The sequence below is a fragment of the Zootoca vivipara genome, chromosome 7, assembly GCF_965207765.1.
Source record: "Zootoca vivipara chromosome 7, rZooViv2.hap1.1, whole genome shotgun sequence".
Taxonomy (NCBI): domain Eukaryota; kingdom Metazoa; phylum Chordata; class Lepidosauria; order Squamata; family Lacertidae; genus Zootoca; species Zootoca vivipara.
This window is the reverse complement of record NC_142590.1, coordinates 59,701,809-59,714,659: the sequence shown is the minus strand read 5'-3', so window position 1 is coordinate 59,714,659 and position 12,851 is coordinate 59,701,809. Positions and strand designations below refer to the sequence as shown.

Here is a 12,851-nt window from a genome sequence, read left to right as displayed (position 1 = left end):
TCTTAGGTGTCCAGAGAACCACCTCCTCCTGCTCCCCACCCTTGCTAGGGAACAGGCCCATGCATTCTTTTTGGGGAGCATGTGCCAATAGCATCTATACTTACATTCGCAGAACCACCACAGTGCACAATCAGGGAGGTTGAAAGACTCATTGCTGATACAGTATAGGCTGTTTCTCTCTCTCTAGTAATTCTGCTGTTTAAAAATACCCACTAGGGAGCTTGATCAGCCTGTACTAGGGCTGCAATCACTTCAGTCATAGAACTGGTACATACCTCCAGGCTACAGCAAGGGTGGGGAACTTTTTTAGTCCAGTGGGCTATCCCCAACCCTTTGTGGGCAAAGTCTGACAGGTGGGCAGAGCCAAGCACCTGTCAATCACGATGCCACAAGGGTATCAGCTGACCTCTTCTGCAGGCAGGTTCCTCATAAACCCTTTAAAGGCATTAGTTTGTACAGTTCTTTGAATAAGGCTTTGCAGGTTTTTCGCTGAGCCAGGTTTTACCTGCTACACAGGCTGATAACATATGGCATGAGGTATAGGGCAGGTGGGCATTACTTGGCCTAATTAGACCCATGGGCCAGAGGTTCCCCACTCTTGGGCTGGAGTAATTCATTCATATATGCTATAAAATACAGTAAAATGTAGGCAGGAACTGGCCTGTTTTCTTAATCTTTAATACAACACCTAGAAAACTTTTAAGACCTAGGCCAGGCATCCCCAAACTGCGGCCCTCCAGATGTTTTGGCCTACAACTCCCAGGATCCCTAGCTAACAGGACCAGTGGTAGGGGAAGATGGGAATTGTAGTCCAAAACATCTGGAGGGCCGAAGTTTGGGGATGCCTGACCTAGGCTGTTTAAAAATATGTAATTCTCCCCTATATTTCATAGGCTGCAATTAAAGTACCTGTCATGTGCTACAAACATTATAGTTTACAACTACCATAAATAGAAAATGCATCTTCAAAACTGTCACAGAACTGAAAGCTGAAAACATCTATTGAAAGCTATTTCGACTCCATTACGATATACTGACTCTGACTCATTTAATATTCTCACAACTCAAAAATCCCATGTGGAATACAAGGAACAAGAAGCAAAGTATCAAACGGCTTACAGAAGTTTGAACCATTAATAACCGATCAGCAAAGAACATACATTTAAGAGGAAAACCTGAATGGAGGCTATGACCCAATTGTGATACTTTTGAGAGGTAAAATAGGTCCAATATGGACACAAGTGAAAAGTGGGTAATTCCAGTATTGCTGCTGAATTAATGAAAAGCATCAACAGCTTCCAAGGAATTTTCATAATTCAGCAACAGCATTAGGATAGCATTCCTTTTGCATGTTGTAAAAGTCATATATTCCACTAGATGGCACCTATTTTTCTGTTTTCATTGTGAAACGCAAATCTAGTAGGATAAAAAGCATGCTTTTATATTAAAAACTACAGTGTCAAGATGCTACTTCAACAGTTAAGTACTGTATCTCAGCACCTCCGCTGAAGGTATTAGGCTTTGGTAATGCCTTGCTGGAACAGAACAAGGATACTAGTATAGTATTTGATCTCAACAGCAACCAGCTCAGTGCTTGTGGAAGCTCACAAATAGGATATGCAGACGAGTGCTTTTCGCTGTGCAACCCAAGTACAAGCATTCCTAACCTTATGAGTATGAGGAACTCTTTTTACCGTCAACATCTTTTCAAGAATGCCACGTTAATTGTAATTTTAGGCTCCGTTATTTGGGGGGAGGAATGACAAAAAAAAGTATTAGGAACATAATGCGGTAAAAAAAAACTGCAGGGTGTGAACATTATCAACCCGTGCAGGAACTAAATTAACAAGACAGAGGGGTATGTCTCCCTGTACACCATTACTCATGCATTTACCCAGTCAGTTTCCCATCACATCGTGGTTTTGTATAGGATATAGAGCAGGTGAAACAAAGCAGGGCAATTAGTTGCTGTTAATATGCAATTTCATTTCTAATTAAAGTTTTCCCTTATGCATGGCAGGCCTGATATTGGCACCCCCTGGAGTACCATCCAATTATGCAACTTCACAGGTTTTTATATTATTATATATGTTAAAAATTCTATCACATCACTAAACCAATCTAGCTCAAAAAGTGTTATTTATACAGTTTTAATTAAGATTTATTTAAATCGGCAACATGCGTTAATTGAGATATGCTTTTTTTATTTATGCCACTTCTAAACAGAAGGAAGCACTACAGCTGTAGTACACTAGGAGTCTTGTCGTTTGAAATGATAATTGATAAAATGGAAGTAGGGAGTTGCCAATTAGAAAGAGGTAGTAGCTTACTCGCAGTGGATAAGTCTTTTCTGGAAATTCCCAAGCTTTCATCACATTATGAAAGTTATTGATCATGGTATCACAACTTGCCTCCTAGCCCACAAACTTTAGGCCAGTCATTCTCTGTTAGCCTAAGTTACTGCATTTCTGTGAGGACCTTCAAGACAAATGAAATAAAGATATTTTGCTGTCCTTAAAAAAGGAAAAGCTGAGATTTCAAGTACCTTGTTATAGATATGCTGAACTGTATATATGCAGAATGCAAACGGTACAATCTTTGGGGCCTTCATAGTAGTTGCACCCGCCTTGTGGAATGCCCTCCCAGCAGATGTCAATGAAATAAACAACTATCTGTCTTTTAGAATACATCTGTAGGCAGCCCTGTATTGGGAAATTTTTAATGTCTGATATTTTAGTATGTTCTGATAGTGGCTGGGGAAACCCAGCCAGGTGGGTGGGGTGGCAATAATAATAATAATAATAATAATAATAATAATAATATAATAATAATAATAATAATAATAATAATAATAATAATAATAATAATAATAGCTCTAAGAATGAACTTCATCAGGAATAGAAATCATACTTGGGATTTTTTAAAAATAAGTATTTTCTTACTTTAAAGAGATTGCTTTCTAAAGTTTCTTTCTGACCCATTTCTCAAACAATAGTTTAAAGTTCTCACCAAGCTTAAGGAAAACAGTAACAGATTCTAAACAGAATCTCTTATTTTTCCCTCTCCATCTTATGAATGAGAAGTTATTTGCCCCTGTTACCCACAAAGCCCATCAGAGTAGCAAGATGGGAAATCCAGAGAAAGAAACAAGCATTCTGGACAATTAGGCTCTATTTTACCTCTCAAAGAATGAGTGAGTGCTATTTGCTGGATGGGAATACAGGCATTTTAAGATAGATTAGTCCAACAACTCAACTGAGATTACAGAGAAATGAGAAGCGGCCATATATTTTGGAACATCTGACACCCAGAAATGAGCATGTTAACCTCTGCACAAATTAAAATGTGCACCATACATGAGGAAAAAAGGTAAAGGCAGTAATATTTTCCAAGTTCATAACCCAAAATAAATGAGAACAGTAATCCCATGCATCCCAACAGATTTCCCATGCATCTTATGCCAAGAGTAAATCAGTATCAACATAAAACACTATTTTCATACTATTTATTAGCAATACTGTTGCAGCATTTCACCTTCTGGAAAGTATACAAAACAGTATATACATGGAATAAAGAAAATATGTGAGTGTAAACAGAAACAGAAAGGTGATTTAAGATTCCACTAGTATGTTTTGGGTGGCAGAAATTACAATTATCTGTTACCGCGCAACAACTCTTCAAAATAGATTGCATTGGCATGATAAGCAGTTAGAAAGTTTGATGGTCGCTGATACATTTGGTAGTATGAACGAGAAGCTTCTGCATAATGGTCCCGCCAAGCTCGGTAATATGCTCGCCAGTATTCCTCATAACTCTGATCTTCACACACAGGGAAAGGAGTAGGTTTGACTTCAGATACACTTTTTACATTCTCGTTCTTGGAGGGCTTGGTGGTACAACGGAAGCGGCTTTGATTGCTCTGTTTTATATTCTGTTCCTTTATCTTCTGGAGCTGAGGACTCGTTTGGAACTGTGGTGGTTCAGGGACACCACTGAACTGCGATACACATTTCTGATCCGATGTCAGCACACCATTGTCTCTTTGTTGTGTATTTGAAGATGCTTTACTATATGACTGGTCCTCCCAGCTAGAGGTGGATGACCCAGAACTGCAAGAGCTACTATCACTATCAGAGTCCCCTGTCAATACACGAGCTTTTGCAGCATGCAAGCTGGATTCTGTTTCAATACAAATTCTATTAGTATCACTTTCTGGGTGTTGGTGCTGCTCTCCTGGGCCTGTATAGCTTCTTACTATTTCCACTTCTCTCTCTGAGCCTTCTTTAATGAAGTATTCATAATCCTCAATGAACTCCGCCATGCTCCATGTGCTGGTGGACTGCTGGTTCTTAAATGATGATAAGCAAGGGATCTTGGGAAGCATGCTTTTTAATGTTTCCCTGTCCATCTCCTCGTTATGCTTTTCAGCAGTCTGAAGACAAGGCTCTATTTGGCGCTTCTGCTGAGTGATACTATGGGAAGACTGTTGCTTCCTGGTTGTTTTTGGTTTTGTATCCTCTGTTCTCGTTTTAAGCTTCTGTTTGAGGGCTTGTTTTGGCTTGGCTGCAACAGAATTTTCACAAACAACAGGGGCACTGGTGCTTACTGTTGTGTGCTGCATGGTCCCCTCTGGTCTCTTAGCTGGCAACAGAGATGCATTCAGTGAAGCATTGGGATATGGGACAGCAGTGACTTCGACATCCCAGCCTTCAAACTGTTCCATGAGCCCAGGAGGTATACATTCTTCACAAGAGAAAAATGTTATTAGTCAAGAGCAACATACAGTATCTCTTTCCAAAGAAATTCTCATAATCACAAATATATCTAAGTGACACCATCATAAAACATGTTTTGAATGCAAGCATTTGATTACAAGCATGTGCCACGTTTTTACTAGACAGTTTGTAGTTTAAAAAGAAAAGAAAGATCAATACATACAAAAGTATTGCTATAAGCCAAATTATGTTACATAACGCTGCAAAACAGTCAAAGCTAAAGAATAATGACCCCATATGCCAATGACTAGGTAAGTCCATCTAAAACAGTAAAATTTCTTCTTTTGACAGCATCCAAAAGTTAAGGTTTCACAACCTCTCTTGCTGAACTGCTCTGCCAGAAAGGAACATCTTCCTAAATCTAAATTAATCTTGTTTGCAAACATTGTTTCCTGTCCTCTTTAGAGCTTCTCAGTTTTTACACTGTTGAAGGTCACAAGGTTTTCATACTAAGCAGCTCCCATATTTGACCAAATGTATTATTTATTTAGTGTCTTAATTATTGGGCTGTTAATTATATTGTCAATGAATCTAGCTTTACACTGGGTAGCTCAGTTGGTAAAGCACGGGACTCTTAACCTCAGGGTCATGGGTTTGAGCGCCATGTTGGGGAAAAGATTCCTGTATGGCAGGGGGTTGGACTCGATGACCCTTGTGGTCCATTTCAACTCTACAATTCCATGATTATATGACTTTAAATTATTTAAAAACTAAAAACTCTGGTACATTACTTTTCTGAAATAATTCAGTATTTCCACTCAAGTAACAATTAACTATTTAAGATTCAGAATGGGTCTATGGCTCCATGATTAACGATGCAATCCTATACATAGTATAAAAAGAAACCCCACTTAATTTAATGGGAGTTACTCCCAGGTAAGCAAGTACAAGCAAGTACAAGACTGCAGCTTAACCACCTGCATCAACTCTTGAAACATTTACTATAGCACCATTCAGAAGGACAGGGACAGAGAACCTGTGGCTCACCCACTGTTATTCAACTTCCACCAGCCCCAGCAAGCAGTCAGTGACCAGGTGTGATGGGAACTGTACTTATGGAGGGCCACAGTTTTCTTGCCCCCACCTTCCCCGCATAAAGACATGCTCAAATTAATGCACCATGGTCCCACATACACCAGAAACACTTGTACCTGGTAAAGGAAGTAACCGAAGGTTACATTTCTGTGCAATTTTCATCATCATGTTTTCTTCTTCCCCACGGCAGCAATATGTCACTGCTAGCCCTAAAGTTCCTGTGACAAAGCAGAGATATAAATCAGTTGGAAAGAGTTGCAGATCCAGCACCTGCCACTGCATAGCAAACTCAAAACAGTATTTACCAAAGCGCCCAGCTCTGCCAATCCGATGCATGTATGTTTCCCAATCCAAAGGCACATCCAAGTTGATAACTAGATTCACCTTCTCAGCATCAATTCCACGGGAAGTCTGAGAGGAAGGATGGGTGAAGTTAAAGGTGGTAGTAAGCAGGAAACAAGCCAAGCACAGTGGACATTTAGACTTCTTCAGTTGTTCCATGGTACCATGAATAAAATACTGCAGCCTCTCAAACAATTCAGGACAGATGAAAATGTAGAATTTACACACACTAAAACACAAAACAAGCCCTTTGCTCTAGTTCAGAAGGACTCTAAATGTTGCTGGGTGTGTTGCTCAAAAACAATTGCTTCAGAATAGTTTCATTAAAGTAAGTGGGCACAATCCACAGAAGATCAGGAGCGTTCAAGACTCCCTGGGACACAATGTAATTTTGCAATTCAAACCATACTACAGTGTTACCTTGACATCCAAACGACTTGACTTCCGAAGGTTTCGACTTCCGAAGTTGACAACCCCGGAAGTCTTTTCGCGGCCTGCGCAGAAGTGGCGCACATGATTGGCGTATGTGCAGAAGGGCGAAATAGCGCTTCGCACAAGCGCTTCGACAACCAAAGACTTTGACTTACGAAGACGGCCACAGAACGGATCGTCTTTGTAAGTCGAGGTACCACTGTAATTTCAAAGCCATCTAAACGACACAACTTCTCTGGGTCTTCCTCAATGAGACTACTCTGAAAATATTATGCTTTCATTCTTGCTCACAACTGTCTACATAAACCTTAATAGAAATATGCTGGAAATACACTAAACTTTGGAAAGACAAGTGTATGGGGGAAATATATTCATCAAATAGTGGCTAGTATTTTCCTCTTCTCAAGCTTAATTTACAACATATTTTAGTACAAAGAATGCACTGTTTCAAATACTATTGCATTTGTATGCACTAGTACATTTCCCAGAAACATGAGCGCACTAGCTTGGTTGGAGTTTCTAGTTCCTTCAATTCAGATCTATATGAAGTACATCTGAAACCTTTACACTTTTTAAAAATTCGACATTGGGGTGGAGTGGGGGGGAACCTCACCAAATCAGTTGAAATCAAGACTCTGCAATGAAACTGCTTGAGTTTAGCCATAGCATCAAGTCGTTGGTTCTGATTCATACTGCCTAGAGAAAGACGAACAAATGGAGAAATGAGACCAGACAACAAAATTACATTGGGTAGTTTGCTACCACAGACACTTTTGTCTAATTTATCCATTGTACATACATAGTAATTCCTACCAAGCTCAAATGAGCCTTACTCCTAAATTAATATTGATACAATTGCAACTTAAAACAACCTACTTACTTACACATGTGCCTTAACACAACAAATTCCACATACAGCATTGCTGAAATCAATATAAGAAAAAAAATCAGTAGGCCTGCAAACTTGCCTGAAATGCACTCAGCAGGAAAACCTTTGGAAGTCAGTAAATCTGCTAGGTGTTGAGCTCTGAAATGGTGAAAAAGACAATACAGTAAATGTATTTTTAGCATAACACTTCATGACTGCCCCAATCGCCAGCTCCTCAAAACTGTCTGACAGGAGTGTATAGCAAATATTTAACAAACAGCTAAACTTAGCAGCATATTGTTCCTGGCACAGTAAGATGCAAGAACAGTTGAATTATTTTGGAATCATTTCCCCTTGATTACTTCATCCACTGTATATGTGATGAACTCTTGCTCTTTAAGTCATAAAAATATGATGGGTTTTTTAAAGGCATGAGATTTTTAGAAATAAATCCTCCTTTTAAAATTCAATTCAATACTGCGTGACACACTAAACAATAGATGACCAATCTTACAGCCCTAGAAACTCACTAGCTTCACCCACTTTAATGTGCATTGGCTTTCACTTACAGAAACAGGAGCATTGCTATAAAACCCAAAATAATGCATTGTTATTTTAGCTAGTCTAGATTTTTTTTAAAAAACAACAACCACAAAATACCGGCTATGTAGATTCGAGAAGACCAGGGCCTGGTTGAAAGGAATCTTGCTGAACAGCTCCTGTAAATGTTCAGCCTTCTCCTCAAAAGTCTTATGAGGTAACGGGTGAGAATTCACAACTTTGAAGTACTGCTTCAACCCTAACCAAAACAGGATGGGCTTATGTATCATTTGTACAAACAAAAACTCCTTTGAGGAAAGGATACAAATGTAACAATAGTAAATGGCTGTCCCAATATTTCTGGCTAAGTTGTTATATAGAGCATTAATATGGCAGACAATAAATTCAAACCACATATTTATCAAGGTGGTAAACTCTATAACTGTGGTTGTGATTGTATGGCCTTCCAGAAACTGTTGGACTCTCAACTTCCATCAGCCCCAGCTAGCATGGCCAATCATCAGGATGATGGAATTAAAGGCCAGCAACAACTGGAAGGTCATAGGTTCCCCACTACTGCTGTAGAATCAAGCATACAACTTAACATATTTGGAGTGTTGTGCAGAAATGCAAAGAGCACATCATACATACCAATGAGACTTGGGTCAGTGGGATTCAATCTCACAAAGGTGGGGTCTCTCATGTACCTAGTCAAAGAATTAGCCAAGGATTCAGGATAGGTGGCTGACACAGCCAACATTTGCTTATTGGCTGGTAGAGAAGAATAAATCCAACTAAAGAGAGGGAGGGAAAAAAGCACCATTTAGAACAAAAACTTCAAACCAAATTATGTTTCAGAAACAAAAAGATTATAATGATTACTGGTAGGCTACTCTTACTTGACTTGATCCTGGAAACTACCTTCTTCCAGAAGCTTATCTGCCTCATCAAGAATGAAGAGACGAATGCTGGCTGTATTCAGATAGTTCAGTTCTATGAGTTGCTTTATGCGCCCTGCCAACAACAAAAATTGTATTGGAATCTCAAGCATACAACACATCTAACTGAAATAGATATAGTTTTACAAAAGAATAGTAAACATAGCGCCTTGCTAAATATTACTGATTAACTCTCTATGTGCAGTTTTCAAATTCTGCTCTGTAAATATGTTTGCACAAACAGCATCCACTAGTTTTTGCAACACAATACAAGATTTGATAAACATGTATCATTTTATTTGTCTCACCAGGAGAGCCAACTGCTATGTGACACTTTTTCAGCCTCATTTTATCTTGGTTTAAAGGGGTTCCTCCAATGAAGACATGACATTCCAAGCCTTCCATCTTAATCCCAATAGTTGTAATAACTGCATGAATCTGAACAGCAATCTCTCTGGTAGGGGCCAAGATCAAAATCTGAAAAAAGGTCAAGCTGTGAATAGACTAGAAGAACAAACAAAAAATGAATACATAATATTTCCTAGATTATTAACCCCTCTGCTCCCGTAACAGCTGAGGGCACCAATAAGTGACACCTCTTTGATGGCATTTTTACAATCAGCTAGAAGCCAGATACCCCCTCAATAAGTGCCAATCACACTTACAAAGTATCCTTAAATATCAACATAAATCCATATGTAACAGTTACAATAAATTGAGCTTTCATGTGCATGCACACTTCTTCAGATACCAAGTGTGCATGCACACAAAAGCTCATACCAATAACAAACTTAGTTGGTCTCTAAGGTGCTACTGAAAGGAATGTTTTTATTTTGTTTTGACTACAGCAGACCAACACGGCTACCTACCTATATCTAGTTATAATAAAGCTTACCTATGAGGGAGCTAGAATGAAACTCTCACTGAATAGCACTGCCCTTGTAAATAATCTTGTTATTGATTACTGACATCACTTCTCTCAAAACTTTACACAAAGCTATAATGCTCACCTGTGTAACAGGGCTTTCTAATATAAGGGAATCAAGTGCAATAGTAGAGAAGACACAGGTTTTACCAGTGCCAGATTTTGCTTGTACAATGAGATCTGAAAAGTAAACAAATAGAAAAATGTCAAGAAGCAGCCAAAAGATCACCACCAAAAATCCAGGACAAAAGAATCAAGTAAATTAGGCCAGGCATATAATCAGCAACCAATTCACTTTCAATGGAACACCACTCCAAAGCTAAAACCATCCAACAGTCATCTATCTAATAGCGAATAAATAAATAAATAAATATTTACAGTACACCAATCACATTAAAATATATTAAAACTGACATTAGATGTTTCATCAGTATTATTAGCTACATTAGGCAATTTTGTGTCTTCCAAGTGACATCTAAACAAACAAACAAACAAACACATAACACAAAGCTCCTATGCTGGTACAAGCACAAAAGGGGCACCAGGAATGGGTCTTCTTGTAGCAATTTTCTTGAAGGTAACTTGCCCTTCACTTCTGATCTTTCTCTACAATATGCAGGTGGATGTAAAATGCTAGGTATGTGCTTGAATTCTCATCTCACCACATACCAGGACATGTACAGAGTATACACCATTTCAATCAATAATAAGACTCTCACAACACGAATTTTCATCCAAAAGTCATGCAGACCCAACTTAAATGTTTTATTGTCTGTTTTTCATAGTCCATCTCCCTCCATGCCCTCTCTTTACTCCTTTTTTAAAAAATCCACACAGACAAAAGAAGCCAATGGTTGTATCCTTGGCACATGTCACTTTAGTTTGGCCTGCAACCTACAGCCCAGTTTTGCATATTAACCACTTAGCTAAGGAGCCTACTGCAATATGCAAAAGGCTCATTGCCTCAACATGCCTTGAATGCAAGTACAATGCTCTGGCATCATCCTCCGAAAGGTAAAATGTCTGTTACAGTGGTACTTTGGTTCTCAAACGCCTTGGTACTCAAACCACTTGGAACCCAAACACTGCAAACCCAGAAGTAAGTGTTCCGGTCTGTGAACTTTTTCCAGAAGCCGAACATGCTCTGTTTTGAGTGTTATGCTTCCAATTTAAGTGCCACAGTTCCATTTTGTGTTACACTTCCGATTTGAGTGTTACACTGAGGTCTGTCTGTTTTTGCTATTTATTTTGCATTTTCGTGGCTCTCTTTTTTGTTTTTGTGACTACGGTATGTGGAACCCAGTTCAGCTACTGACTGATTGATTGTGACTAGAATACATTGTTTATTGCTTTTTTATGGATCAGTGGTCTCGTTAGGTAGTAAAATTCATGTTTAATTGCTGTTTTAGGGGTTGTTTTTTAAAGTCTGGAACAGTTTAATCCATTCTGCATTACTCTCTGTGAGAAAGCGGCCTTGGTTTTGGAACAGACTTCCGAAATGGATTAAGTTGGAGAACCAAGGTACCACTGTACCTTCTACAACCCACATTGCTCCACCGCCTCAGCAGCATTTTTCTTCCCAACGCAAGTTCTTAGCCTAACTTATGGCACCCTCCTATCCTTTGGCACAAAGGCTCTACAGCCAGGGCCGGCCCAAGACATGTTTGCACCCGACGCAAAAAAAAAAACCCCAATTCCCTACCAGGGAAGAAGTGGAGATCTATACAAAGAACAAGGATGAGGAGAGAGAAAGATCCATATCGTAATCTGCTGATCCTGGGGACCCTGCCGCAGGAGGCGACCGCCTCACATGGCCTCGTTTGTGGGCCGGCCCTGCCCACCCCCCTCATCCCGCCTCACCTAGGCCGCAGCGTCCCAGCGGGATGGCTTTGAGCTGCACCGGGGAAGGCCTCAGAAACCCGGCAGCTTTCAGACCCTCCAGGACCGGGGCCGACAGCAGCAGCGACCCGAAGTCTTCGGGCCCTTCGTGCAGAAGCACATCCCGGGTACGGAGCCAGCTCTCAGCCGGAGCAACCTCGGGAGCCGCCATCTTGGACAAGAGAGCGGGAACCCTGGGAAAGCGTCGCGAGAAACGAGGGACTACGAGACCTTGCGGACGTGACGACGTAGATGCGCGCGCCGAACACACACACAAAAAAGATACGGCGTGGTGGGCGGGGGGAGAATCACTTCAGACTGAGAGAGGAGGCGGATTGGGGGGGGGGGAGAGATAATTGGATGGCTGAAAGAGGACCGAACCATTGAGACAGGGTTGGGGGTGTTGAATGAGCGTAGGTCCTTTAGGCTGCGGGCGAAACCAAGCATTCATTCTTGGGGGGGGGACCGAGGAGGCTGCGCCTTTCACTTCCCTTTCACACTTCTTTCTATATAGTTTATTTATTTTTTCTGCTGTGGTTATTGTATTGGTGTTTTTTCTCGTTTTGTTTCGGATTTTTTTTCGGTATCTGAAGAAGTGTGCATGCTCACGAAAGCTCATACCAATAACAAACTTAGTTGGTTCCTAAGGTGCTACTGGAAGGAATTTTTTATTATGGAATTTGATAATAATGGGCGGGATCGGTATGTTAATAAAACGAACATTTGGCCCTCGATTTACAACAATTATAAATAAAATGCAATGATAAATATATATCAGCTACAGGCTTCTATTTTAAGCACACATAATTTGGGAATGCTGGGTAGAAGATCCATTGAGAAGTTGGGATTTACTTCTGTGTAAAGATGAATCGGATTGGGTAGCAATCCTAAAATTACTTGGGAGTAAAGCCTACAAGCAAATGAGAGTTATATAGGATATGGTTAACATTTGCGAGGAGTGATATACTGTACATGGTGATGATTGATCACCATTTGCTAGTATGCAGTCAATAACGCTCAACACAACTGTTTGTTGACAAAATCCACGTCATAATTTTGTTTGTTCAATAACAAATGCACATGCTGTTTCTTACCAGAAGAGGGTGCGTCCTGCTCAG

The 12,851-nt window shown here is 40.1% G+C and overlaps 1 protein-coding gene across 1 annotated transcript; it reads right to left on the bottom strand.

Moving 5' to 3' along the window:
* Positions 1 to 3,490: 3,490 nt before the first annotated feature.
* Positions 3,491 to 11,912, bottom strand: DDX20 (DEAD-box helicase 20). Its single transcript, XM_060277147.2, has 11 exons — positions 11,716 to 11,912; positions 9,941 to 10,035; positions 9,239 to 9,407; positions 8,892 to 9,006; positions 8,644 to 8,786; positions 8,113 to 8,251; positions 7,549 to 7,611; positions 7,198 to 7,276; positions 6,116 to 6,221; positions 5,927 to 6,028; positions 3,491 to 4,743 (listed from the first exon to the last, which is right to left on the bottom strand). The coding sequence occupies exons 1-11, from the start codon at positions 11,903 to 11,905 to the stop codon at positions 3,653 to 3,655; spliced, it is 2,292 nt and encodes a 763-aa protein (XP_060133130.2). The 5' UTR covers positions 11,906 to 11,912; the 3' UTR covers positions 3,491 to 3,652.
* Positions 11,913 to 12,851: the final 939 nt, after the last annotated feature.

What these genes read in the sequence shown, in the direction of transcription:
- DDX20 (XM_060277147.2), bottom strand. Translation starts at nt 11,905, where the DNA reads ATGGCGGCTCCCGAGGTTGCTCCGGCTGAGAGCTGGCTCCGTACCCGG. An exon ending in GCTGGGACGCTGCGGCCTAG is followed by an intron (nt 10,036 to 11,715) that starts GTGAGGCGGGAT and finishes TTTACTTTTCAG; the next exon opens with ATCTCATTGTACAAGCAAAA. An exon ending in CACTGACCCAAGTCTCATTG is followed by an intron (nt 8,252 to 8,643) that starts GTATGTATGATG and finishes TGTTTTGGTTAG; the next exon opens with GGTTGAAGCAGTACTTCAAA.